Below are 26944 nucleotides of genomic sequence, written 5' to 3'. Positions count from 1 at the left end.
CATGTAACATAGAAAATGACAACTCCCAACATTGTATTATATAGGGTGTCTGCTATCAAAGAATACATCAGATTTGGGGTTTAGTAATCTTCAGGACTAAAATGATTTTTAAAAGGTGTAAACAAAGAATAAAAAATGTCCCCAGGACTCCATGGACCCCTTCATTCCACGCCGTCTCCAGGAACCGGGAAACCACAGAGAAGCCAAGTGTCCCCCGACTTCCTCTCCAGGCTGGGATGTCATTCTGGTTGGCGCCACCTACAGGGGAAGAAGCAGACTGCACCGGCCTACATCTGCTCTATGCTTTGTCTGATCAGGATGGCGGCCATTTCTCCCTGAACACAGAGTGCCCTAAACACGAGGTAAACGTGGTGCAGCATTGAGCCCCGTCCAGCTGTAGTGTAGACTTTGACAGGCTGCAGGCAGCGGGGCTGGACGTTGTACCTGTGCCTACCAGGTGTAATATAATGCCAGCATTGCACCCACAGGGGCCGGACCCCCCATGTACAAGGGGCCTAAGAGATACCATCAGCTTGTGTCCCATTCCACCAGACTCCTAGAACTGGAAGAGGACATTTTTGGGGGGATGTGTTGTAGAAGAACCCAGACCACGGTATTGTGCGGTGAAAATATCATCCAACTTTATTCATCATATATATGTGACACTTTAACAACAGAAGGAAAGAGATAGATTGTTTACATTTCAAGGATCTATTTATACCGTTTATATCATCTATGCTAAGAAACTGATTAACATATGACACACCCCTCGTTAATACCAGCCCCGCCCACTTATGTAACCCTCTAAACATCCAAATCCCTGTAACTTCCCAGAAGACACTTTCATCTTTTATCCATAACAAGCTGATTGGGTACAAGAGAACCCCGAGCCCCTCCTGCTCATTCCCACACAACAAGTCCATGTCACCATCTACAAGGTGAGAGGACCTGAAGGAGAACAAGACCATGACCACCAGGACCATCGCCTGACTGAAGCCATGCTCACATTTCTTTCTAATGCTGCTTCTATGGTCTACTCAGATACAGATTTGGCAGATGTACATTTGTGTCTTCAAGGAGCTGATCAAACATGATCTGTGCTTGACCATCTTTTTTGGGGACCAGAGGTGACATTAGGGGTCTGATAAACCTCTTGTGTTTCTTTAAAGAGCATCTGTGACCAGCAATATGTTATCACATGCGAGGCTATTAACCCCCTATATGGCAATAATAAAGTTCAGAGAAAGAAAAGTGTAAAGTAACACACTGTAAATGAAAAAACACACAAAACACATTTTAAAGCCCCCAGTTCCCGTATACATGAGCAATTGCAAGGGTTGGGTGCGGTTATGTAGGAAAACATCAATCACACTACACATTGTACATATCTCTGCACACACCAGAGGGAGAGGAATAACTCGAGGGCCATCATTCATGGTTCACTATATAAACTGATGACTGTAAAGGCTTTTAAAGCGTCACCTATGGACAATTTCTGGTACTGAAGTTTGTCACCATTTCACAAGCACATGACATTTTTAAAGCTTGATATGTTTGGTATCTATATACTTGATGCCAACCTCATCTTTCATATTTCATCAAATTGGGTCATATATTGTGTTTGTCTGCACTGGAATTATCGTTAGTGTTTTTTTTGCTGAAAATATGCATTTCATAGACAGCTGTACTAATATTGTGTGATAAAAACCACCACCATTTTATTCTCCAGGGTCTCTGCTTTCAGAAAATAAGAAAAAGTTTATGGGGTTTTAAATAATCTTCTGTTCTAACAATGTGAATGTAATCATGTGCATAAACAAGCAAAATCAACTGGCAGCAAAACACACAACAGCAACAATGTATACAATTATCATCAAATCTATAGTAGCAACTAATGGCCTAAGAAGCAAAGCCGCCATATTACTCAACCAAGTTCCAACTAACCCCATGCAAGAAAATGGATCCCACTTCCCCCCACCCAGGTTACTGTTGGAACTCCTTTACCTTGTGTAGATATCTCCTTCTGAGATCCTCATGATCTAATATAAATGTACAACACTCTCTGACACCACTTTGCAGGCTCCGCCTTGAGCTTCCGAGAGATAGTCTGCTGCCATGCAGTTCTGTGACACCACCTTAGGTGATGGAGCCACTTCTGCTGTCAGCTCGGCTATACCATCAATGGTGTCATTGGTTATCTGATCCATGACTCCAGTACACCGGTTCATCTTACTTATCTTAGATTACTTAGATTCCCCATCCCGTCTATGAAGGGCTCACTGCATAAAACATCTCCACTCCAGAGAAAATGTTTCTTCTCACTGGAAGGCCAGGGGAGTATTGGGAGAAATTGAGGCTTTCCCTTACAGATATGGGGGAGGGGCAACATCACCTAAAGTACAGCTATGGGTGGAATTGAAGGGAAGACATTTTAGGGCGCTCCTTCCACACAAGAAGCAATGCATCTGGAAGGACTAGGAATCCATTGGACCAATGGGGATTAAACATTCTGCAATACATTGAGACACCATGAAATGTTACTGGCCTGTGATTGGCTCTCCTATTGTTAGTGAAGTGAGACTCCCCTTGTCGGTGTCATTAATGGAAAGAAACCATGTGAAATGTTTCCCCCAAATCCAAAAAGGTGACCTCCTTGGGTAGGTAGCCATCCTACTATTCCTGATATGAGTTTGTAGTCCCTGCTACTACAGGAAACATGCGGGCGATCATTTACACCTTTTACAGCAGGACAGTAAATATCAGAACACAATTCAAACATCAGACCAACAGCAGGAAGTCTGCTAACTGAATGTGTAATGCAATCTGTCATTAGCATTCCCAGAGTTCCCTCTGCAACATAGTTGTATCAGCTGTTGGTCCTGTCTGTAGATCTGTTATTTTCCCGCCTCCTGTAACAGGGTGACAACCCTGATCATTCTGCAGGAACATTACACAGCAGCGTTGTCACCCTGTACAGGGAAGTCTTAGATAGATTATAAGTAAGACACACAAGTAAAGCCCAACTTCAGCTAACGCTTCTACAGCAGTTACAGCAACAGGTTCTCTATAAGGTCCAACCCCCCATATGAATGACAACTGACAGTTGTGAGCACCCCGGCAGTGTTATAGGATTTGCCCCAACCCCTCCAACTGCCATCTTTCCCAAAAGACTTGGCCTTCTACAGGAAGTAGTAAAAAAAAAACAATCTACTGGGAGGGACAACAAAAAATAGTACAATAGACTCGGAAAAGCAAAACCTGCTCTGCTAATGACAGATTTCATTATTAATGTCATTAGTGATTTTGCCCATAGTTACACTTTGGTGCCAACGTTGTAATATTTCCAGGGAGAAGAAGTTTTCTTTACAAACTTTCCACCAAAAAGAGATGTGTGCACTCAGAGTGATTATTGTGAACCCCAATCAGAGGAATGTCAGTCCCCCGGAAGAAGTGGTAGGAATATGACCGCACACTCAGCACTTTGTAAGTTCAGATCTCTGGCAGTTGTATTGTGTGATTAGTCTATGGAGAGGAGTAATAGCTGGAAAGAGAAAACATGGAACAAGGATTTCTGATCTTCACCTGATGGAATCCCATTTGGCAGAACCACATGGAACACAAGTGGCCAGCTGGGCTTACGTTTTACTGCTGAATACATCCCCTAAATCAGCAGTAACTCAGTATTGGAAGGCCTGCATCAGCTTGGGATGTTGTTTTCTCACTGAACAGAGACTTCTTTCTAGCTGGTGTCACAGCCGCAGACCTGCCTGAAAGGTTGTCACCCATGAGATGATATCCTACAACCTCACAAACACCCCCTTTCCTCTCTATGATCACAATCTCATCACCTTCACAGTCTCCTCATCTTCAAACACTTATCCCTCCAATCAGCAATCACCTGCAGAAACCTTCACAACTTGAACCCTTCTCCTTTCCACTCTGCAACTGACCAACTCTATGACAGAATCTCTCCCGTCCTGCCCTGACCTGGCCACTGCTGTCTACAACAGTTCACTTTCATCCACATTAGACTCACTTGTTCCTCTAACATGAAGCATCAGGCCCCGCCCATTACAACCTTGGCAGACTGACAACACCAGAGATCTTAAACGACATAGTCGTGTGCTGGAGCGAATGTGGCGTAAAACCAAATCTCACCAAGCATTCACCCGATATAAATCTGCTTTCTTCACATACAATTCCTCCCTCCATGCTGCCAGACAAACCTACTTTGTCACTCTCATCAATAGCTTGTCATCCAGTCCTCGTCATCTCTTCTCTACTTCTAACTCTCAACTTTCTCCACCTCTACCCAGTACCTCACTCACTGCTCACGAGATTGCAAATCATTTCAAAAACAAGATTGATGCAATTCGTAGGGGCAACTCCACTGCACAGACATCCATCCCACTTAGCATACCTTATACTAAACCTCCCTCAACACTTTCCCCTTTTGACCTTGCTACTACCGAAGACCTCACTAAGGTTTCCTCAGAAGCCCGTCTCACTACCTGCCCCCTGGATCCTGTCCTCTCACAACTACTACGGTCACCCTCTTCTTCCATCCTACGCTCCCTCACTCACATCTTCAATCTCTCCCTCTCTACTGGTGCCCTCCCCTCCCCTCTAAAGCATACGCACATCACTCCCATACTCAAAAAGCTCTCGCTGGACACCACCAACCTGAACAACTTAAGACCCATCTCCCTGCTGCCATTTACCTCCAATCTATTAGAACTCTTAGTCTACAATCACCTGAGCTCCTCCCTCACTGACAACAACCTTCTTCACCCTTTACAGTCTGGCTTTCCCTCACTACACTCCACTGACACTGCCCTACTAAACCTCACTAATGATCTACTAACTGCTAAAGCCAATGGCCACTACTGCGTACTCATCCCAACCAATGGTCACTACTCTGTACTCATACCAACCAATGGTCACTACTCCGTACTCATCCCAACCAATGGCCACTACTCCGTACTCATCCCAACCAATGGTCACTACTCCGTACTCATCCCAACCAATGGCCACTACTCCGTACTCATCCCAACCAATGGCCACTACTCCGTACTCATCCCAACCAATGGCCACTACTCCGTACTCATCCCAACCAATGGCCACTACTCCGTACTCAACCCAACCAATGGCCACTACTCCGTACTCATCCCAACCAATGGCCACTACTCCGTACTCATCCCAACCAATGGCAACTGCTCCTCACTCTTACTACATGACCTCTCTGCAGCTGTTGATATGGTTGACCATCCCCTCCTCCTCAAAAAACTCCACTCTCTTGGCCTCCAAGACTCTGCTCTCTCCTGGTTCTCCTCCTACCTATCACAGAGCTCATTCAGCATTACCTATAACTCTGCCTCCTCCTCTTCACTCCCTCTTTCTGAAGGGGTCCCTCCATGTTCTGTCCTTGGACCCCTACTCTTCTCCATCTACACCTCCTCCCTTGGTCACTTGATAAACTCCCATGGCTTTAAGTACCATCTCTATCCTGATGACATACAAGTCTATCTTTATAACCCTCACCTCACCCCTTCAGTCTCCTTTCGCATTACTACCCTACTAAGTGGCATATCGGCATGGATGTCACTCCACTTCCTCAAACTCAATCTTTCCAAAACTGAGCTCTTTGTATTCCCCCCAGCCTTTGCCCCCTCCACTGACTTCTCCATCAAGATCAATAACACAATCATCAGTCCCTCCCTCATGCCAGGGTGCTAGGTGTAATCCTAGACTCCCATCTGTCATTTCAGCCCCAAATCCAATCACTGTCCAAATCTTGTAGACTTCACCTCCGCAACAGCTCCAAGATATGGCCGTTCTTAACCTCGGAAACCACTAAGCAACTTATTCACTCCTTATTATATCACGCCTCGACTATTGTAACTCCCTCCTCATTGGCCGACCTCATTGCAGGCTATCCCTTCTTCAGTCTATCATGAATGCTGCTGATATCCACCTTACAAACCATTCTGTATCAGCCATCCCTATCTGCCAATCCCTCCACTGGCCTCCATTCAGTGTCCTCCACCAATCCCTCCACTGGCCTCCATTCAGTGTCCTCCATCCCCCTCTGCCAATCCCTCCACTGGCCTCCATTCAGTGTTCTACACCTCTCTTTGCCAATCCCTCCACTGGCCTCCATTCAGTGTCCTCCACCAATCCCTCCACTGGCCTCCATTCAGTGTCCTCCATCCCCCTCTGCCAATCCCTCCACTGGCCTCCATTCAGTGTCCTCCACCTCTCTTTGCCAATCCCTTCACTGGCCTCCACCCTCTCTGCCAATCCCTCCACTGGCCTCCACTAAGTGTCCTCCACCCCTCTCTGCCAATCCCTCCACTGGCCTCCATTCAGTGTCCTCCACCAATCCCTCCACTTGCCTCCATTCAGTGTCCTCCATCCCCCTCTGCCAATCACTCCACTGGCCTCCATTCAGTGTCCTCCACCTCTCTTTGCCAATCCCTCCACTGGCCTCCACCCTCTCTGCCAATCCCTCCACTGGCCTCCACCCCTCTCTGCCAATCCCTTCACTGGCCTCCACTCAGTGTCCTCCACCCCTCTCTGTCAATCCCTTCACTGGCTTCCCATTGCCCAACGGAGAAAATTCAAAACACTAACAATAACATATAAAGCCATTTATAACTCTGCCCCAAATTACATCACCGATCTTGTCTCCAAATATCACCCAAACCGTACTCTCCGCTCCTCGCACGACCTCCTGCTCTCTAGCTCCCTTATCTCCTCCTCCCATGCTCGTCTCCATAGCTTCCCCCATCCTCTGGAACTCTCTACCCCAATTTATCAGACTATTGCCTACTCTGCTCACTTTTAGGTGAATTCTGAAAACCTATATCTTCAGGGAAGCCTATCCTGCCCTCAGCTAATAATGGAATCTTCTACTCTTCCAACCAGTCCATCCCCCACAGTTACTACCTTTTGTACCACTAGCCCCTCCCTCCTAGATTGTAAGCTCTGAGGAGCAGGGCCCTCCTATCCCTCTTGTATTAAACTGTATGGTTACTGTATTGTCTCCCGTTATATTGTAAAGCGCTGAGCAAACTGTTGGCGCCATATAAATCCTATATAATAACAATAATAATAATATCAATGAGAGATGAAATGTGGAAAGAAGGCATTGATAATGGGAGAGGAGATGGAACAGGTAATGGGAGGAGTGGACAAGGTGGGCTTAGTTGGAGACCTCAAGCCTGGCTGATCATGTATCAATAGTCAGAAGAACCTGGAATGGACTCTCCCACTGAGGCTTCAGAGACTTGGTAAGATAATAGACCCCATCCTAGTCTCTGGTACTGAGGCAGTGTTGGTCATGTATTACCTCAGGATCCAGAAATGAAGAAAATGCTTAGAAACACAACTCAGTTGGTGTATCATAAAAATGCATTGCATGTTCATTCAAAGCTCCATAAAAAAAGATAAAGATGAGAATCATGAGGGAAGCTGTTCGTGATTTATTGATGCTTATCTTAAAACAAATTGTCAAGCAATAAAATATTCAAATCCCTTCTAGTTGTGTATTGATGGACATAAGCACTAAACTCAGTTCATCCGATGATTACATTCCAGTTTGCTCAGATTTTAGTTTGTTTCTTTTAAAGTAGCATTTTATCTTCTCCCTTCTTCTCTAGCTTGTGGGATGACATTGGGGATGTGAAACTAACTTGTGACACCTGAAACTTATTTAATATTCATTTTCTTCCAGAATTTAATCTATGCTGAAATTTGTGAATCCTCCGGTGATAGATTAGACCGGCATTAACTCTAAAAGTTTTGTCACATGGAGAGCATTAAAATGACTTCTCTCCAGTGTGACTCCTCTGATGTGTGATAAGATATGACTTCCGTGTAAAAGCTTTATCACATTCAGAACACTGATATGGCTTCTCTCCACTGTGAATCCTCTGGTGTGGGATAAGATCTGACTTCTGTGTAAAAGCTTTATCACATTCAGAACACTGATATGGCTTCTCTCCAGTGTGAATCCTCTGGTGTCTGATAAGATCTGACTTCACTGTAAAAGCTTTATCACATTCAGAACACTGATATGGCTTCTCTCCAGTGTGAATCCTCTGGTGTGTGATAAGATGTGACTTCACTGTAAAAGCTTTATCACATTCAGAACATTGATATGGCTTCTCTCCAGTGTGACTCCTCTGGTGTGTGAGAAGACATGACTTCTGAGTAAAAGCTTTATCACATTTAAAACACTGATATGACTTCTCTCCAGTGTGACGCCTCTGGTGTGTGATAAGATGTGACTTCACTGTAAAAGCTTTATCACATTCAGAACATTGATATGGCTTCTCTCCAGTGTGAAGCCTCTGGTGTGCGATAAGACTTGACATCTGTGTAAAAGCTTTATCACATCCAGAACACTGATATGGCTTCTGTCCAGTGTGAATCCTCTGGTGTCTATTGAGATATGACTTCACTGTAAAAGCTTTATCACATTCATAACACTGATATGGCTTCTCTCCAGTGTGAATCCTCTTGTGTTTAATAAGATTTGACTTCCGTGTAAAAGCTTTATCACATTCATAACACTGATATGGCTTCTCTCCAGTGTGAACTCTTTGGTGTATTATAAGGGATGTCTTGCATGTAAAAGTTTTGCCACATTCAGAACACCGATATGGCTTCTCTCCCTTGCAAGCCTTCTGCTGTGTGATATATTTTCTCTCCATTGTAAAATCTACAAACAAGTAGTTTGAAATGACTCCTCTTATGTATACTGGGGTTGGACTTTATTGTAAAGCCATTGTCACTTCCAGAACACTGAAATTACTTTTCTCCCGCTGGATCAATGTGGAAGAGGATCCAAACCATGACTTTTAGAACACAGATATGACTTGTATCCCGTGTGAATCCTACAGTGAACTGCAGTAAAGACTTTCAGTCAATTAAGACATCCATGTGTTTTATTTTCCATGCGACTCAGCTGTATTCATGAAGACAAAAAAGTCCCAAAAACCTGGTTCATCAATCTACCTGTAGAGAAAGAAAAAAGATAGAATTCTATATAAAAGGGCTACATAAAGTTGCTTTCTATTTTTAATGTTCATTACTAAATATATCTTATGAATAGAAAGAATATGTACAGCATTATCTACAGTATTTTTTAATCAAATAGATTTGATTAATAAAGTTTATAAGTGCGCACAGTATTCCCAACATTCAGCCCAGACAATGGAGTCATACATTCTCACGTATAGGTAGTTGTGGCACTGTTACAGATCATACAGAACAATAACTTGCTTTGTCTATGGTGTCACTTTTACCTTTTATAAACAAATGAACAGAGAAAAGAAGAAACAACCTAGAACAATTCAGCTGTACACGGCAAGTAACTCCCCCCAGTACATACATAGATAGCTGACACCGATCAATGAGACCCGTGTCTCCAGGATCATACCCAAAGTATGGGTCTCCAATGCAGTCACCATTCAGTAGGATACAACTGGCCGTTCTCCTTCTATGGGGCTAAAAGAGATAAGATTTTAAAAGCCTATGAAGAACTAACCAGGAATGAGCAAGGAGTATCCAGCCAGTTCTGCCAGACATACATCTCCTGGGGGAATTACAATGTTGGCAAGTTTGTTTTTCACATGTTAATGTGGAGATCACCTGCTCAATTCACTGTTGTCTGCTGGGAGATTGAGATGATAGCCAAGATCGTAATATTTTTTATGGTCAATAAACAGCAGCCTCACTATTGCTATATGACTTGTAATAGGAGGAGGTGTAAATAACTCCTCCTCTATTGACACCAAGAGGCACACCTGAGGAATATTGAATACCAACATTATAACGCTGGTCATATCGTTCCACTTTTTGAACATCTCCAAAACACGTATCAAATCCCCGACATCACCGCTACAAGTGGGGTCAAAGGGGAAATCCCTCCTGTCCTAGCTGAACAATTGAGCTGGGGTCCTGAAAGCTCTATGCAAAAGAAATGACTGAGTTTCTGTGAAGAGGACAGAGAGATGAGAGGTATGGAGGTCAAAATCACCTCCCACCACTCTCTCTTATCTTCTCTGTTTCCCATTTCTTTCTATAAGTCTTCGGTAAGAGTCAAAAGACTGGAATAAATAGATGAGAGATCATGCCTTTCCCACTGGTGCCATCTGAAGCCCATTAACAAGTGTGAGAGTGATGTGAAATCTGTATCTGATGGAAGTAGCAATCGATGGATGGGTTCTAATGTGTCTACTAAGTCCCACCTGGTAAGATGCTGAAGTTGGGCAGCTATAAAATAAAGTCTAACATTTGGTATTGCTAGGCCTCCTGGGTCTTCACCATAATGTAGAGTAGTGAGTTTGATTCTAGCTGACGGCTTCTTCTAAATGAGTTCCCCAAACTGGGAGTCTATACTGGAGAACCACTTACGAGGTGTCCACATGGGAGAATTGTGGAGTATATAAAGGAATTGTGGGGTCCATATCTTCTCTTGTTCATAGATGTTATTGGAAAGAGATAATAGTTTTACAAGGAGCTCATAATGTGATTGCAGGACTCAACAACAGTGTCAGAGAAGATCGCTGCGGCACACGAATCTGCGCATGCGCAGAATCCTGACAAGGCATACTGGAAGGCGGGCACTAAGACCCAGGCGCACCTGTCACCAATGATGGCGGTGGGCAGGCACTAGGACCCAGGCGTGCCTATCGGTGCTGGGCGGGCTATTTAAACGGGCCACTGCAGGATCCAAATTGCCGTATGGTCTTATTCCTTTGCCTGTGATTCCTGACTCGGAGTTGTTTCCTGTTGCCGAACCTATGAGGGATGAATTACCATATGGGGGATGAATTACCATATGGGGGGATGAATTACTATATGGGGGGATGAATTACTATGGGGGATGAATTACTATATGGGGGGTGAATTACTATGGGGGATGAATTACTATGGGGGATGAATTACTATGGGGGATGAATTACTATATGGGGGGTGAATTACTATATGGGGGGTGAATTACTATGGGGGATGAATTACTATGGGGGATGAATTACTATATGGGGGATGTATTACTATGGGGGATGAATTACTATATGGGGGATGAATTACTATATGGGGGATGAATTACTATATGGGGGATTAATTACTATGGGGGATGAATTACTATATGGGGGAGATGAATTACTATGGGGGATGAATTACTATGGGGGATGAATTACTATGGGGGATGAATTACTATATGGGGGATGAATTACTGTATGGGGGATGAATTACTATGGGGGATGAATTACTATGGGGGATGAATTACTATATGGGGGATGAATTACTATGGTGGATGAATTACTATATGGGGGATTAATTACTATGCTTACTATGGGGGAATATTACTATACTTACTATGGATGACACATACACATCATTCATCTACTCTTGGTCCGGCCCCCGGGTCCAATTATAAAATACTTTATTATTTCATAATAAAGTAATTATAAAATAATTTCTTTGTGTTTGATTCCTATTCAAGAGAATTACTTTATATATAGTCAATATAGGCACAGAGGTAAATTTTTTTAACATTTTCTAATGGTGGTGTGCCTCGTGATTTTTTTCATGAAAAAAGTGTGCCTTTGCACAAAAAAGGTTGAAAAACACTGGCCTAGACGACTTGGGCCAATTGGTTGTTCCCGAGTTTATATCCTCACGGATACTTATGTCAATTTCTATGTTTACACCTTTCTGTGTTACTTTATTGTTTTTTGTTTTTTTTTTCTATTGCATCGATGGTATTTAATTTCTTTTTTATGCTAACACATTTGCTTCAATTTTTGTTATTTTATAATGGCTTTGAGGTTTCTGTCGTATAATGTCAAGGGCCTCAACTCCATTCAAAAAAGGTGGATGGCTTTGAGGGAATTTCGATCCTCAGGAGCAGACATTATTTTTGTTCAAGAGACCCATTTCAAATCAGCTGGCTCCTTTCGTTTTGCCTTGAGATTTTTTCCCCAAGCCTATTCGGCCTTTGATCCCCCCGGGAAGGCTGGGGTGGCAATTTTGATTGGGTCGCACTGCTCCCTTCGGATTGTTTCCTCCAAAGTTGACCAAAAAGGTTGTTTCATTATTCTGGAATGTATGCTGGGTAACACTCCCCTTGTTCTGTTGAATTTATACGCCCCCAATACGGGTCAATTGCAATTTCTTTCCCAAACACTCGCTGCTTTAGACTCTTTTTTCACTTTGCATGGGATTGTGGGGGGTGATTTTAATTTGATTTTTTCCCCCCATAAGGACAGGAAAGCTCTTTTTGAGTCCACACCCTCGAAGCGGCAATGCTCCGCTTCAAAATCCTTTCGTAGACTGATAAGGGAGCATCGTCTCTTCGACGCCTGGCGGATTAAACACCCCCTCCATAAACAATTTACTTTCTACTCCACCCCTCACCGTAGCTTCTCCCACTTAGATCATTTTTTCATCTCTGCCCCACTGCTTCCACTCTTGGTCTCTTCTGAAATTAACCCCATTACCTGGTCTGATCACACCTCTCTGACTTTAAACCTTTTCTTTCCTCCCGCTATACCCAAACCATGTCATTGGCGTCTTAATGAGACCTTCCTCTCCACAGATCATCTTAGGGATGAATTGTCTCGGGGACTTGATACCTATTTTACCCTCAATGTTGGCTCCGTAGCCTCTTCCTCTGTTTTATGGGAGGCCCATAAGGCGGTATTTCGGGGACTCTGTATTTCTATGGGTTCTCGTTTAAAGAAATCTGCGGCACGTGCTAAGGCCTCTCTTGTACATCAACTATTTTTGGCGGAGCGACGGTTGATGGCCAAGCCGTCCATTTCTGGGCTCCAGAAGGTAACATTTTTACGTGACCAAATTAAAACCCTCGACTCCAGTAAGGCTGCACAATCCCTTCTGTGGGTTAAACAGAAATTTTATGAATTTTCCAACAAACCCCATCGTATGTTAGTCAATCGACTTAAAGCTCAGTCTCCTTCCACGATGCCTGATCTTTTAATCCAACCAAACGGCAGCCCTACCTATGATCCTCAGGTCATGGCAACCCTTTTTGGCTCCTACTATGAGAAACTGTATAACTGTTTGATCCCAGACCTTCACCCGCCTCTCACACAGTTATCCTTTGACAATTTTTTTGATTCCTTGTCATTTCCGAGACTATCACCCTCAGACATTGCCATTCTTAATGCTGACATTACGATAGAGGAATTACTTGATACAATTAAACATCTCCCTTCTCGTAAGGCCCCGGGTCCGGATGGTGTACCCTACACCTATTATAAATCCTTTATTGGTATCCTGGCTCCCCATCTCCTTTCTCTTTACCAAAATCTTTTTAAGGGGGTCACACCCCAGACTGAATTTTCACGAGCCTATATCTCGGTTATCCCTAAACCCGATAAAGATCCCTCTATTGTAGACAACTACCGTCCGATTGCCCTACTTAATTCCGATTACAAGATTTTCACAAACATTTTAGCCAACCGACTGTCCGGAATTATTTCCAAACTCATACATAGGGACCAAGTGGGCTTTGTGCCTTCCAGACATGCTGCGGATAACACCAGGAGATCTATTGATCTGGTTGATCTGGTTAATCGATCCTCCACCCCTGCTGTGTTACTGAGCTTGGACGCTCAAAAAGCTTTTGACCGGTTAAGTTGGCCCTACATGTTTATGGTTTTGGAGAGGTTTGGTTTCCGGGGTCCATTTGTAGCAGCCTTGAAGGCCCTTTATTCTTCCCCATTTTCGCAGGTCAGATTAGCATCTTTTCTTTCACTCCCTTTTCAGATGTCAAATGGCACACGTCAGGGTTGTCCACTCTCCCCTCTGCTGTTTATTCTTTGCCTGGAGCCACTGGCCACAGCCATTAGGTCGAATCCGGATATTCACGGGATACATTCCCATACCCATGAGTACAAATTATCGCTGTTTGCAGACGACATCCTCCTCACACTCACGAGTCCCTATACTTCTTTACCGATTTTGCATCAGATCTTGAAACAATTTGGGGCTATTTCAGGTTACAAAGTTAATACGTCTAAAACTGAGGCACTCCCAATTCACGTCCCACCTGTCACATTATCCTTGCTTCAGGAAGCCTTTCCCTACCGGTGGTGTACCCATTCTTTCAAATATTTAGGTACTAATCTTACTTCCTTTTACCAATCCATATACAAGGCCAATTTCCCTCCACTATTTATAGCAATTTCTCGCTCTCTGAAGCGATGGGATGCCTTGCCCATCTCTTTCCTAGGATGCATTAACGTATTAAAAATGACAGTGTTGCCTAAACTTTTGTACCTGTTTGCGACCCTCCCCGTTCCTGTTCCTATGTCCAAACTTCACTCTCTTCAGAAATCTTTCCTGCATTTTATTTGGCACAACAGGCGGCACAGGATTGCACGTTCTGTTTTGCTTTCCCCACGATCTAGGGGGGGCTTGGGGGCCCCGGATATTATAACATATTACTACGCAACTCATCTTCGTTTTCTCATGTCATGGTCTTCCCATCATCCTCCCAACACATGGACTGAGATCGAATCTTTGCAATTGTCCCCAGCTCATCCATGCTCTCTCCTTTGGTCGACCTCAGCAGTGGATGTCTCCACCTTTCGCCATTTATTTCTGGGACCTATGTATTTTTCTCTGACTGTTTGGCGGAAATGTAGGGCTAAATTTACACTGGCCTCTGATTGCTCCCCACTGACAAATGTCCTCTATAACCCTAATCTCCCAGACAATATGGCCATGTCCCGGATGTCGCATTGGGTTGTAGCTAACCTTTTTCAATTGCGTCACTTGGTACATCCGGTGTCTCGTAAGTTACACTCATTCCCAGTCCTCCAGAAAAAAAGCCCTTTTACCTTCTCAACACCTATATATTGTTCTTCAAATACGCCACTTTTTTTCCACTTTATCTCCTTCATTGACTCTGGGGAAGCCTACTCCCTTTGAAAGTTTATGTATGCAGGGTCCCCACCATAGGGGTATAATCTCTAATACTTATAAACTTCTTATGGAAGCCCCCTCCTTATCCAATGATACTCACCTTTACATGCGTAGGTGGTCTCAATTCACACAATGCGATATTGATTTATTAACATGGAAGAAAATTTGGGAAAATGCATCTAGATCTTCTGTCTGTGTGGTTTTTAAGGAAAATATTTACAAGACTATGATGTTATGGTATAAAACACCTGAGGTTCTGCATGCTTATAACCCGAGTGCTTCTCCTGATTGCTGGCGCTGTAGTAGAGACCTTGGTTCTCTCTATCATATTTTTTGGACATGCAGCTCCATTACTCCTTTCTGGCAGGATGTTCTCTCCTTGCTGAATTCATTGCTGCATGTCTCTCTCCCACTTGATCCATTACATTTTTTACTGGGTCTACCATTCCCAGGATTACCTAAAGTATCCAGGAAACTCGCTGTACATGTGCTGACCGCGGCCAGGAGAAGCATTCCTATGTGTTGGTTATCCTCTAATCCTCCTTTATTATTATTATTATTACTACGAGTTTATATAGCGCCAAAGGGTTTGCTCAGCGCTGTACAATAGGGGGGGACAATACATGGCACAGTACAACAAAGACAGACAGCGTACGAGGGGTAAGAGGGCCCTACTCTTACGAGCTTACAATCTAGGAGGGAGGGGGTAAAGGTACAGTAGGAAGTGGCTGAGGGGGATGAAGTGGTAGGAGGAATGAGGGAGGATGGCCGTTAGGTGAGGGTGGGGTAGGCTTCCCTGAAGAGATGGGTTTTGAGGGAGCGCCTGAATGTGAATAGAGAAGGCGACAGTCTGATGGATTGGGGCAGTGAGTTCCAGAGGATGGGGGAGGACCTGGAGAAGTCCTGCAGTCGTGCATGGGAGGAGGAGACCAGGGAGCAGGATAGAAGGAGGTCCTTTGAGGAGCGAAGGGTACGGGTAGGGTGGTACCTGGTGATCAGATTGGTGAGGTAGTCAGGGGCAGTGTTGTGAACGGATTTGTAGGTCAGGGTAAGGAGTTTAAATTTGATGCGTTGGGCAATCGGGAGCCAGTGGAGGGAGAGGCAGAGGGGGGTGGCAGAGGTGGAGCGGGTGGTAAGGTGGATGAGTCTGGCAGCTGAGTTCAGGATGGTCTGGAGCGGGGAGAGCCTGCACTTGGGTAGGCCAGTGAGGAGGGAGTTGCAGTAGTCAAGGCGTGAGATGATGAGGGAGTGTACTAGAAGTTTGGTGGTGTCTGGGGTGAGGAAGGAGCGGATCTTGGCAATGTTGCGAAGATGGAGCCTGCATGTGTTTGTGAGTGATTTGACATGAGGTTGGAGGGAGAGGTTCGCGTCAAGAATGACGCCAAGGACTTTGGCTTGCGGGGCGGAAGTGATAGTGGAGTTGTTGGTGATGATGGATAGGATGGGGGGGGGGGTGTGGGCAGGGGGAAAGACGAGAAGCTCGGTTTTGGAGAGGTTAATCTTGAGGAAATGTAGCGACATCCAGTCTGAGATGTCATTTAGGAGGTGAGTGATGCGGGCGGAGATAGTGGGGGTGAGGTGAGGGGTGGAGAGGTAGATTTGGGTGTCGTCAGCATAGAGGTGATAGTTGAAGCCGTGAGATTGTATGAGTTTGCCCAGGGAGGAGGTGTAGATGGAGAAGAGAAGGGGTCCAAGGACAGAGCCTTGGGGGACCCCAACAGAGAGGGGGAGGGAGGGGGAGGTGGCACCATTGTAGGTGACACTGAAGGAGCGTCGGGATAGGTAGGATGAGAACCAAGAGAGAGCAGCATCTCCGATGCCAAGGGAGAGTAGTTTATTAAGAAGGAGGGGGTGGTCAACTGTGTCGAAGGCCGCAGAGAGGTCCAGGAGAAGGAGGACAGAGTAGTCACCCTTGGCTTTGGCGTTTAGTAGGTCGTTAGTGATTTTGAGGAGGGCGGTTTCAGTGGAGTGTAGGGGACGGAAGCCGGACTGTAGAGGGTCAAGGAGGTTATTGTCAGTAAGGTGGGAGCTTAGGCGATCGTAGACTAAGCGTTCAAGGAGCTTGGAGGGGAGTGGCAGCAGGGAGATGGGTCTGAGGTTGTTGGGGTCCGCGGGATCCAGGGAGGGCTTTTTGAGGATGGGGGTGATATGCGCGTGCTTTAGGGGGGAGGGGAATACGCCAGTAGAGAGGGAGAGATTGAAGATGTGGGTGAGGGAGCGGATGAGGGAAGAGGGGGGTGACCGGAGGAGTTGAGAGGGGATAGGGTCCAGGGGGCAGGTAGTGAGGCGGGCTTTTGAGAGGACTTTGGCGACTTCCTCAGTAGTGACAGGGCTGAGGGAGTGCAGTGCGGGGGGGGTTATGGTGGGCGGGGCATTGGGAGAGGAGGGGGGCAGTGCGGTTGTGAGGGCAGAGGAGGGGGGAGATGAAGGGGTGACGGGGGCGAGGAGGCTAGGTGGGGAGGTAGATTGCAAGTTGACGATGTCCTTACGGATAGCGTCAATCTTGTTGTGGAAATGGGTGGCAATTTCGTGGGCGGTGAGAGAGGTACTGAGTGGAGGAGGGGGGGGGAGAGCAGGGAGTTGAAGGTGGAGAAGAGTCGGCGGGGCAGGAGGAGAGGGTGTTTATTAGGTTAACAAAGTAGGCCTGCTTGGCGGCGTGGAGGGAGGAGGTGTAGATAAGAAATGCAGATTTGTAGAGGGAGAAAGTATGAGGGGACCTGGTTTTGCGCCACAGTCTCTCCAGTGCGCGACTGCGACGTTTGAGGCCGATTTTGTACAAACTCATTGCTGATGTAAGACAGATGGAATATTTGACTGCACTACATAGTTGTTCGTTTGCTGTATTTGAGATGATTTGGCTCCCGTGGGATACTTTCACTTCTTCTATGCCGGCCCACATTGCAAGGCCCTGATATCCTTTACATTGATATTTATGACTCCGCTGGTCCTGACACTATTTAATTTTGCCATCGATGTATCTTTCTGTTATGTTTATTTTCTTTTCTTATCCTTTTGAAATATACTGTTTGTATTTCATGAAAACCAATAAAAATTGTTAATATAAAAAAAAAAAAGTCTGAACTTCTGTCTCAATTGCAGCAGGCCTCAGTAGGAGCCTCTAGTCCACCTGGAATCACTGTACAAAACAGGGAAGGGCTTTTATGGAAAGGGGAGCAAATTTTGGTACCCGAAGAGGCACAAATTCTTGTTCTGGGTTACTGCCATGATCACCCGTTAAGCAGGTCACTTCGGGGTTTCCAAGACATTGGAATTGGCCCAACGCTCGTTCTGGTGGCCGAATATGGCTAAGGATTGCAAAACATATGTAAGGACTTGTGCCATCTGCAATCGGAACAAGACCACTCGAAACAAGGCCTGGGGTTTACTTAAACCTCTACCAGTGCCTGATAGGCCTTGGAAAATGATATCCATGGACTTTATAGTGGAACTTCCGCCTTCCCAAGGACATACTGCTATTTTTGTGGTTGTGGACCGGTTATCAAAAATGGCCCAATTTTTGCCACTAAGGAATACACCCTCTGCTTCTGAGACTGCTCGGATTTTCATTAAAGAAATCGTAAGACTCCATGGAGTTCCTGTGAACATTGTCTCGGACCGAAGGGTACAATTTACTTCGTGATTTTGGAAAGCGCTATGCGAAACCCTGGAAATCAAGTTATCCTTTTCCTCTGCCTACCACCCACAAACAAACAAATGGGCAAACCGAACGAACCAATCAGACCCTGGAACAATACATCAGATGTTACACATCCTTCCTCCAAGACTACTGGGTGGCAATCTTACCTCTGGCAGAGTTCACATATAACAATGTTAGCCATTCTGCCACTAAACAATCACCATTTTTGCTAACTATGGGTTCCACCCTACCTTTTTACCTGACCTGGTCCCAGAAACTTCCGTTCCTGCTGCTCAGAATATACTAAATTTCTTTGTCTCTAACAATAAATTGTTACAAGAGGCGGTCGCAAAAGCCCAGGAAGACAACAAGAGGGTCTTCGACAGAGAGAGAAGGGAAGAACTGATTCTGCATCTGGGAGACCAGGTCTGGCTGGCTACAACTAATCTGAAGATGGCGTGCCCTTCGAGGAAGTTGGCACCAAGGTTTGTGGGCCCATTCTCGGTAAGACACAGAATTAAAGTCACATATGAATTGGCACTTCCGGAGTCCATTAGAGTACACCCAGTTTTCCACGTGTCACTGTTGAAACCTGCCGTACCCGATCCATTTCCTAGTCATAGGTCAAGGCGCGCTGAGTCCATAGACGTGGACAGGGAAGAGGAATTTGAGGTCAAGGCTGTTGTGGACTGTAGGAAAAGGAGGGGTCAGACACAGTACCTTATTAAGTGGAAGGGGTATGGTCCGGAGGAAAACTCATGGGAACCAGCTCAGAATGTTCATGCCACAGACCTAGTTCAGGAATTGTTTCGCAGTCACCCGCAAAAGAGGAGCCAATTGGGCATCCAGAGGCTGCCCATAAGGGGGGGCAATGTCAGGGAAGATCGCACGAATATGTGCATGCGCAGCATCCCGATAAGACATACAGACAGGCGGGCACTAAGACCCAGGCGCACCTGTCACCAATGACAGCACCGGGCAGGCACTAGGACCCAGGCACGCCTTTCGGCGCTGGGCAGGCTATTTAAACTGGCCACTGCAGGATCCAAATTGCCGTATGGTCTTATTCCTTTGCCTGTGATTCCTGACTCTGAGTTGTTTCCTGTTGCCGAACCTAGCCTGCTCCTGACTACCATTGACCTTCTCCTGCCCTGACCCCTGGCTTGTCTCTGGATATTCTTCTGGCTGCTCCTGATCATTCTGACCTCCTGTTGCTGAACCTGGCCTGTGACCCGACTATCCTTCTGCCTACTTCTCTGGTCTTCTCTGCCTTCTTGGATACAAAACCCGGCCCACCTGACTCCGCTACCTGCCGCACGGATCCATCCGCATCCTGCTCTGGTCTGCTCTGCCTCTTCACGTCAGGCTCACTACTAAAGTATGTGACACTAGCGGTCTCCTGGACATACCTGGGGGCCGCGACCTGGTCTCAGCCTGCTCCAAGTCCATCCCCACCATCAGGGGCTCTGGTGAACAAGCAGACTGGAGCTTAGATCCCGCGCCCTGGGGAACCCCAAACTGTGGACCTATAGAGCTACTTCTAGAGTCTTGACAAACAGTAAGTCAGAAGGGGTACAACCCTTAGAGGTAACATACAGGTTGTAATTTGTACAGTACAAATAATATCTTCATACATTAAGATTCATTAATACATTTTTCAAAAAATGTGAAAAAAAAAGTTTGTTTCTATTTTAAAATTTAGCAAACAGGTAATTGTTCTACTTCACTGATGTGCGTTGATGAGGCGGCACTGATAGGTGGCACTGATAGGTGACACTGATGAGCTGGCACTGATAGGCAGCACTGATGATGGGTACTGATAGTCGGCACTCATAGGCAGCACTGCTGGGCACTGACTGGCGGCACTGCTGGGCAAAGGTGGGTGACACTGCTGGGCACTTGTGGGCGGCACTGGTAGGTGGCTCTGCTGGGCACCGATCCTCAAGGCACTGATCATCAATGATCGATGCCGATCCCTCCTCTGACAACTGCCAGCAGTACTTTCCTCATGCTCTGACAGGGTGAGGAAAGTGCAGTCAAGACCCGGCAATTGCATTTCCTGATGACCAGCGTGTCATAGGACACGGCAATCACGGAGATCACGGGGGGCACGCAGGAGAGCGCGTTCTGGGAGGACATCATAGGACGGCCTCCCAGGACTGGCCAGCCACAGTGCAGACGTCATTTGGCTACCTGCGGTCATCAACTAGTTAAAGCAGCACTTCCCCTTTTGGGTGGAGCTCTACTTTAACTTCAGCAAGAGATAACAGTGCTATAGTATCAAGGGGGGAGTGAATGTAGGGAGTGAAACATGTTATATACTCTATAGTATCATTTCTGGTACTCTCACAGTGGGAGTATAGATACCATACACATCCCTCCTCAGCTTCTCACCCCTCCCCCATACACATCCCTCCCCAGCTTCTCGCCCCTCCCCCATACACATCCCTCCCCAGCTTCTCACCCCTCCCCCATACACATCCCTCCTCAGCTTCTCACCCCTCCCCCATACACATCCCTCCTCAACTGCTCACCCCTCCCCCATACACATCCCTCCTCAGCTTCTCACCCCTCCCCCATACACATCCCTCTTCAGCTTCTCACCCCTCCCCCATACACATCCCTCCTCAACTTCTCACCCCTCCCCCATACACATCCCTCCCCAGCTTCTCACCCCTCCCCCATACACATCCCTCCCCAGCTTCTCACCCCTCCCCCATACACATCCCTCCCCAGCTTCTCACCCCTCCCCCATACACATCCCTCCTCAGCTTCTCACCCCTCCCCCATACACATCCCTCCCCAGCTTCTCGCCCCTCCCCCATACACATCCCTCCTCAGCTTCTCGCCCCTCCCCCATACACATCCCTCCCCAGCTTCTCGCCCCTCCCCCATACACATCCCTCCCCAGCTTCTCGCCCCTCCCCCATACACATCCCTCCTCAGCTTCTCACCCCTCCCCCATACACATCCCTCCCCAGCTTCTCGCCCCTCCCCCATACACATCCCTCCCCAGCTTCTCGCCCCTCCCCCATACACATCCCTCCTCAGCTTCTCGCCCCTCCCTCCATACACATCCCTCCTCAGCTTCTCACCCCTCCCCCATACACATCCCTCCCCAGCTTCTCACCCTTCCCCCATACACATCCCTCCTCAGCTTCTCACCCCTCCCCCATACACATCCCTCCCCAGCTTCTCGCCCCTCCCCCATACACATCCCTCCCCAGCTTCTCGCCCCTCCCCCATACACATCCCTCCCCAGCTTCTCGCCCCTCCCCCATACACATCCCTCCCCAGCTTCTCGCCCCTCCCCCATACACATCCCTCCCCAGCTTCTCACCCCTCCCCCATACACATCCCTCCTCAGCTTCTCACCCCTCCCCCCATACACATCCCTCCTCAGCTTCTCGCCCCTCCCCCATACACATTCCTCCCCAGCTTCTCGCCCCTCCCCCATACACATCCCTCCCCAGCTTCTCACCCCTCCCCCATACACATCCCTCCTCAGCTTCTCACCCCTCCCCCCATAAACATCCCTCCTCAGCTTCTCACCCCTCCCCCATACACATCCCTCCTCAGCTTCTCACCCCTCCCCCATACACATCCCTCCCCAGCTTCTCGCCCCTCCCCCATACACATCCCTCCCCAGCTTCTCGCCCCTCCCCCATACACATCCCTCCCCAGCTTCTCGCCCCTCCCCCCATACACATCCCTCCTCAGCTTCTCACCCCTCCCCCCATAAACATCCCTCCCCAGCTTCTCGCCCCTTCCCCATACACACCTCCCCAGCTTCTCACCCCTCCCCCATACACATCCCTCCTCAGCTTCTCGCCCCTCCCCCATACACGTCTCTCCCCCATACACATCCCTCCCCAGCTTCTCACCTCTACCCCATACACATCCCTCCTCAGCTTCTCACCCCTCCCCCATACACATCCCTCCTCAGCTTCTCACCCCTCCCCCATACACATCCTTCCCCCGATTATTATTATTATTATACAGTATTTATAAAGCGCCAATAGTTCGCTCAGAGCTGTACATTACAGAGGGGGACAGAACATGTGACAGAACAATACCAATACAATGCAAAACATGAGGGGATTGAGGGCCCTGATCCTTGGAGCTTACAATCTAGGAGGGGGGGATGGTGGCACAGGAGGAGATAGCTGTGGGGGATGGAGTGGTAGGAAGAGTGGAGGAGGTCGGCAAGTTAGCAGGGGGTGGGGTAGGCTTCCCTGAAGAGATGGGTTTTCAGGGTGCGCCTAAAGGAGAGGAGAGTAGGTGATAATCTGATGGGTTGCAGCAGGGAGTTCCAGAGGATGGGAGACACCCTGGAGAAGTCCTGGAGGTGAGCATGGGAGGAGGAGACCAGGGAACTAGAGAGAAGGAGGTCTTGTGAGGAGCGGAGTGTGCGTGTTGGGTGGTACTTGGATATTAGGTCAGTGATGTAGTTCGGGGCAGTATGGTGGACAGCTTTGTACGTCAGTGTTAGGATTTTGAATTTGATCCGTTGTGCAATCGGAAGCCAGTGGAGGGATTGGCAGAGGGGGGTGGCGGACACTGAGTGGGCGCCAGTGGAGGGATTGGCAGAGGGGCGTGGAGGCCAGTGGAGGGATTGGCAGAGGGGGGTGGCGGAGATGGAGCGGTCAATGAGTCTGGCAGCCGTATTCAGGATGGCCTGAAGCAGGGATAGCCAGCGGCGAGGCAGGCCAGTGAGGAGGGAGTTGCAGTAGTCGAGTCGTGATATGATGAGGGACTGGATGAGCTGTTTAGTGGTTTCTGGGGTTAGGAACGTGCGGATTTTGGCGATGTTGCGGAGGTGGAGTCTGCATGTTGCGGAGGAGGAGTCTGCATGTTGCGGAGGTGGAGTCTGCACGAGTTTGTTAAAGATTGGACTTGGGGCTAGAAGGATAGGTTGGAGTCCAGAATGACACCAAGTACTCTGGCCTGCAGGGCGGGTTTGATGGTGGCGTTGTTGGATGTGATGGAGAAGTCAATGGGGGGTGGTGTCCGGGCTGGGGGGAAGACAAGAAACTCAGTTTTAGAGAGGTTCAGTTTAAGAAAGTGGAGTGACATCCAGTCTGATATGTCGCTCAGTAGGTGTGTGATTCGGGCGGAGACCGAGGGGGTGAGGTGGGGGGTTGAGAGATAGATTTGTGTGTCGTCGGCATAGAGGTGGTAGTTGAAGCCATGCGAGTGTATGAGTTGGCCAAGGGAGGAGGTGTAGATGGAGAAGAGAAGGGGCCTGAGAACAGAGCCTTGAGGGACCCCAACAGAGAGGGGGAGTGAGGGGGGAGGTTGTAGCATTATAGGGGACGCTGAAAGAGCGTTGTGACAGGTAGGATGAGAGCCAGGAGAGGGCAGAATCTCTGAGGCTGAGGGAGTGTAGTTTTTTGAGGAGGAGGGGGTGGTCGACTGTGTCGAAGGCCGCAGAGAGGTCAAGGATTAGGAGCACTGAATAGTGGCCATTAGCTTTGGCGGTTAGCAGGTCGTTGGAGAGTTTGAGTAAGGCAGGTTCGGTGGAGTGTAGGGGACAGAAGCCGGACTGTAGGGGATCGAGGAGGTGGTTGTCGTTGAGGTAAGAGCTTAGGCGGGTGTAGACTAGGCCCTCGAGGAGTTTAGATGTAAATGGGAGCAGGGAGATGGGTCTGAGGTTGTTTGGGTCAATGGGGTCCAGGGAGGGCTTTTTAAGTATGGGGGTGATGTGTGCATGTTTCAGAGGGGAGAGGAAAGTGCCGTAGGAGAGGGAGATATTAAAGATGTGGGTGAGGGAGCGTAGGATGGAGGGGGAGGGAGGTCGTAGGAGTTGTGAGGGGATAGGGTCGAGGGGGCAGGTGGTGAGGCGGGCATCAGAGAGGATCTTGGAGACTTCCTCGATGGTAGTAAGGTCAAAGGTGCGGAGTGTTGGGGGGCTTCAGTATGAGGAATGTAGGGTGGGGTGGAAGTGGAGGTCAGAGCAGTGGTGGGGCCGTGGGAGAGGGGGTAGTTGAGTGAGGGGGAAGGGGAATGGAGGGAGTTTGAAAAGCGACAAATTCCCTGTGGGTTATGTTGAGGGAGAGGGGGGATGAGGGGGTAGCTGTGTGAGAGGGGACAGGTTGAGAGGGCGTGTGAGTTGCGGCGATGTCCTTGCGAATTGTGTCAATCTTGTTTTTGAAGTGATTGGCAATCTCAAGGGCAGTGAGTGAGGTGCTGGGTGGAGGTGGGGGTGGCGAGAGTAGAGAGTTGAAGGTGGAGAAGAGTCAGCAAGGATTGGAGGAGAGGGCCTTGATGAGGGTCAGGAAGTAGGCTTGTTTGGCTGCGTGGAGGGAGGAGGTGTAGGTGTGGAAGGCAGATTTGTAGTGGGTGAAGGCTTGTTGGGATTTGGTTTTGCGCCATAGTCGCACCCCCTCCCCCATACACATCCCTCCCCAGCTTCTCACCCCTCCCCCATACACATCCCTCCCCAGCTTCTCACCCCTCCCCTATACACATCCCCCCAGCTTCTCAAACCTCTCTCATACACATCCCTCCCAGCTTCTCACCCCTCCCCCATATATATCCCTTCCCAGCTTCTCACCCCTCCCCCATACACCCCTTCTGAGCTTCTCACCCCTCCCCCATACACATCCCTCCCTAACTTCTCACCCTTCCCTAGCTTCTCACCCATCCCCCATATATATCTTCCTTAGCTTCTTGCCCCTCCCCCATACACAGCTGTAACGGAACCGACCCAGACTGCGCTTGAGTACTTCTGTTAGAATACCGCTTCCCCGTCTGAACACCGACCACAGACACCACAGCCAACCATACAAGACTAGACCACACCAGTCCTGAAGTAAACCAGGAGGTAGACTACTTTATTTGAACACAGATACAAGATATATACACTCAGGGGACAATCCCCCCTCCCTGCATAATGACCCTGGGCGGGGCAATCTACATTTAATATGTGATAGGTTAGTGCAGCGCTACAAACATAACAGCATAATAAAAAACATATAATAATAGACACAATATGAATGGCACACATCTCATAGTGCAATAAGGGGACCATGTGATGATAAAACAGAATAGATGTGAACATATGTGGCCCAAGCCCCACTCAGTAATGTGAGAAGTGAGTACTATATAGGTATGATAAGTGAGTACACAAAGAAAATGCAATAAAGGTGATCACATGATAAACTTCAAGTGATGGTCGTCACGATCCTGACGAAGTCACATGACGGTGACGCAACGCATAGATACGCGGTGACGCAGCATCCGGTCCGCGGTGACGTACTTCCGGTACGGCCGCCATCTTAGCCTACCTTGAATGTGAATAGGAAACCCATGCAGTACACCCATACATCCCTATGGAATGGTGGCTTCTTATACAGCATGTGAGTTTACAACTTGACTTTTTTAATAAAAGCACCTATTGTATGGCTTTATATGCTCTGAGAGATTCTTCCTGTGCTTTTATCACCCGGTTGAGAGGTTTATCCTGCTGAGACCAGGAGCCAGTGTACCCTGATTACTTACCTTACCGCATGAGATGTCCATGGGAGACTTGCTGGTGATTTCTGCAATTTTGGATCAAGATCCTGAGTGATCTTAAAGCCGTACAGGCCCTTTGGGCTGCTGAGTGGAGGTGAGGGGGCAATTTAGCCACAGGAGGAGAGTCGCTCACCATCACTTGACGTTTATCGTGTGATCACCTTTATTGCATTTTCTACTGCTTTGAGCTTGAGCACCACCTTATAGCCTAATGAACGTTTATACAGCGATGTGACTCCACTTGAAGCTTACTGTGTTCTCACCTACATTGTGTTCTAACTGTCTTCAGCTGAGCGCCATCATATCGTGTGATGTACTTTGTGTACTCACTTATCATACCTATATAGTACTCACTTCTCACATTACTGAGTGGGGCTTGGGCCACATATGTTCACATCTATTCTGTTTTATCATCACATGGTCACCTTATTGCACTATGAGATGTGTGCCATTCATATTGTGTCTATTATTATATGTTTTTTATTATGCTGTTATGTTTGTAGCGCTGCACTAACCTATCACATGATATTGATCTTTTGACTGTTGGGTACCAGTTTGAGTGCTAGCCGCTTAGTATTTGAGGGACTCCATTGAGCGCAGGAGAATTATATATACAGTATTGAATCTACATTTATTAACAGGAGACACAAAAGGTATTCAAACTTCACACCAGCAGACCGTCCCATCAGGAGGGAGGGCCGCTGAAGACACCCCCACCAACCAATACACACAAACACATACATCCCATAATAGTTTGCTCCCAAGCCAGACAAACAATAGAACAATGAGATGCAACCACATGGCATTAAACAATGAACAACCTCC

General features: G+C 47.5%; 2 protein-coding genes across 2 annotated transcripts in view; one reads left to right on the top strand and one right to left on the bottom strand.

Moving 5' to 3' along the window:
- Positions 1 to 26944, top strand: part of LOC149451033 (uncharacterized) — a 132864-nt gene that overhangs the window by 26275 nt on the left and 79645 nt on the right. The window contains 2 exon segments of the mRNA XM_089691117.1: positions 12754 to 12849; positions 18944 to 19105. Coding sequence (XP_089547243.1) covers positions 12754 to 12849; positions 18944 to 19105 — 258 coding nt within the window.
- LOC149451034 (uncharacterized) overlaps positions 1 to 26944 on the bottom strand; it is a 177054-nt gene that overhangs the window by 148117 nt on the left and 1993 nt on the right. The window lies entirely within an intron of this gene.

The sequence above is a fragment of the Staurois parvus genome, unplaced genomic scaffold (assembly GCF_062004578.1).
Source record: "Staurois parvus isolate SC_StPar_1 unplaced genomic scaffold, SC_StPar_1.0 ptg000551l, whole genome shotgun sequence".
Lineage (NCBI taxonomy): Eukaryota > Metazoa > Chordata > Amphibia > Anura > Ranidae > Staurois > Staurois parvus.
The sequence above is the reverse complement of the archived record's forward strand: the minus strand, read 5'-3'. Positions and strand labels throughout refer to the sequence as shown.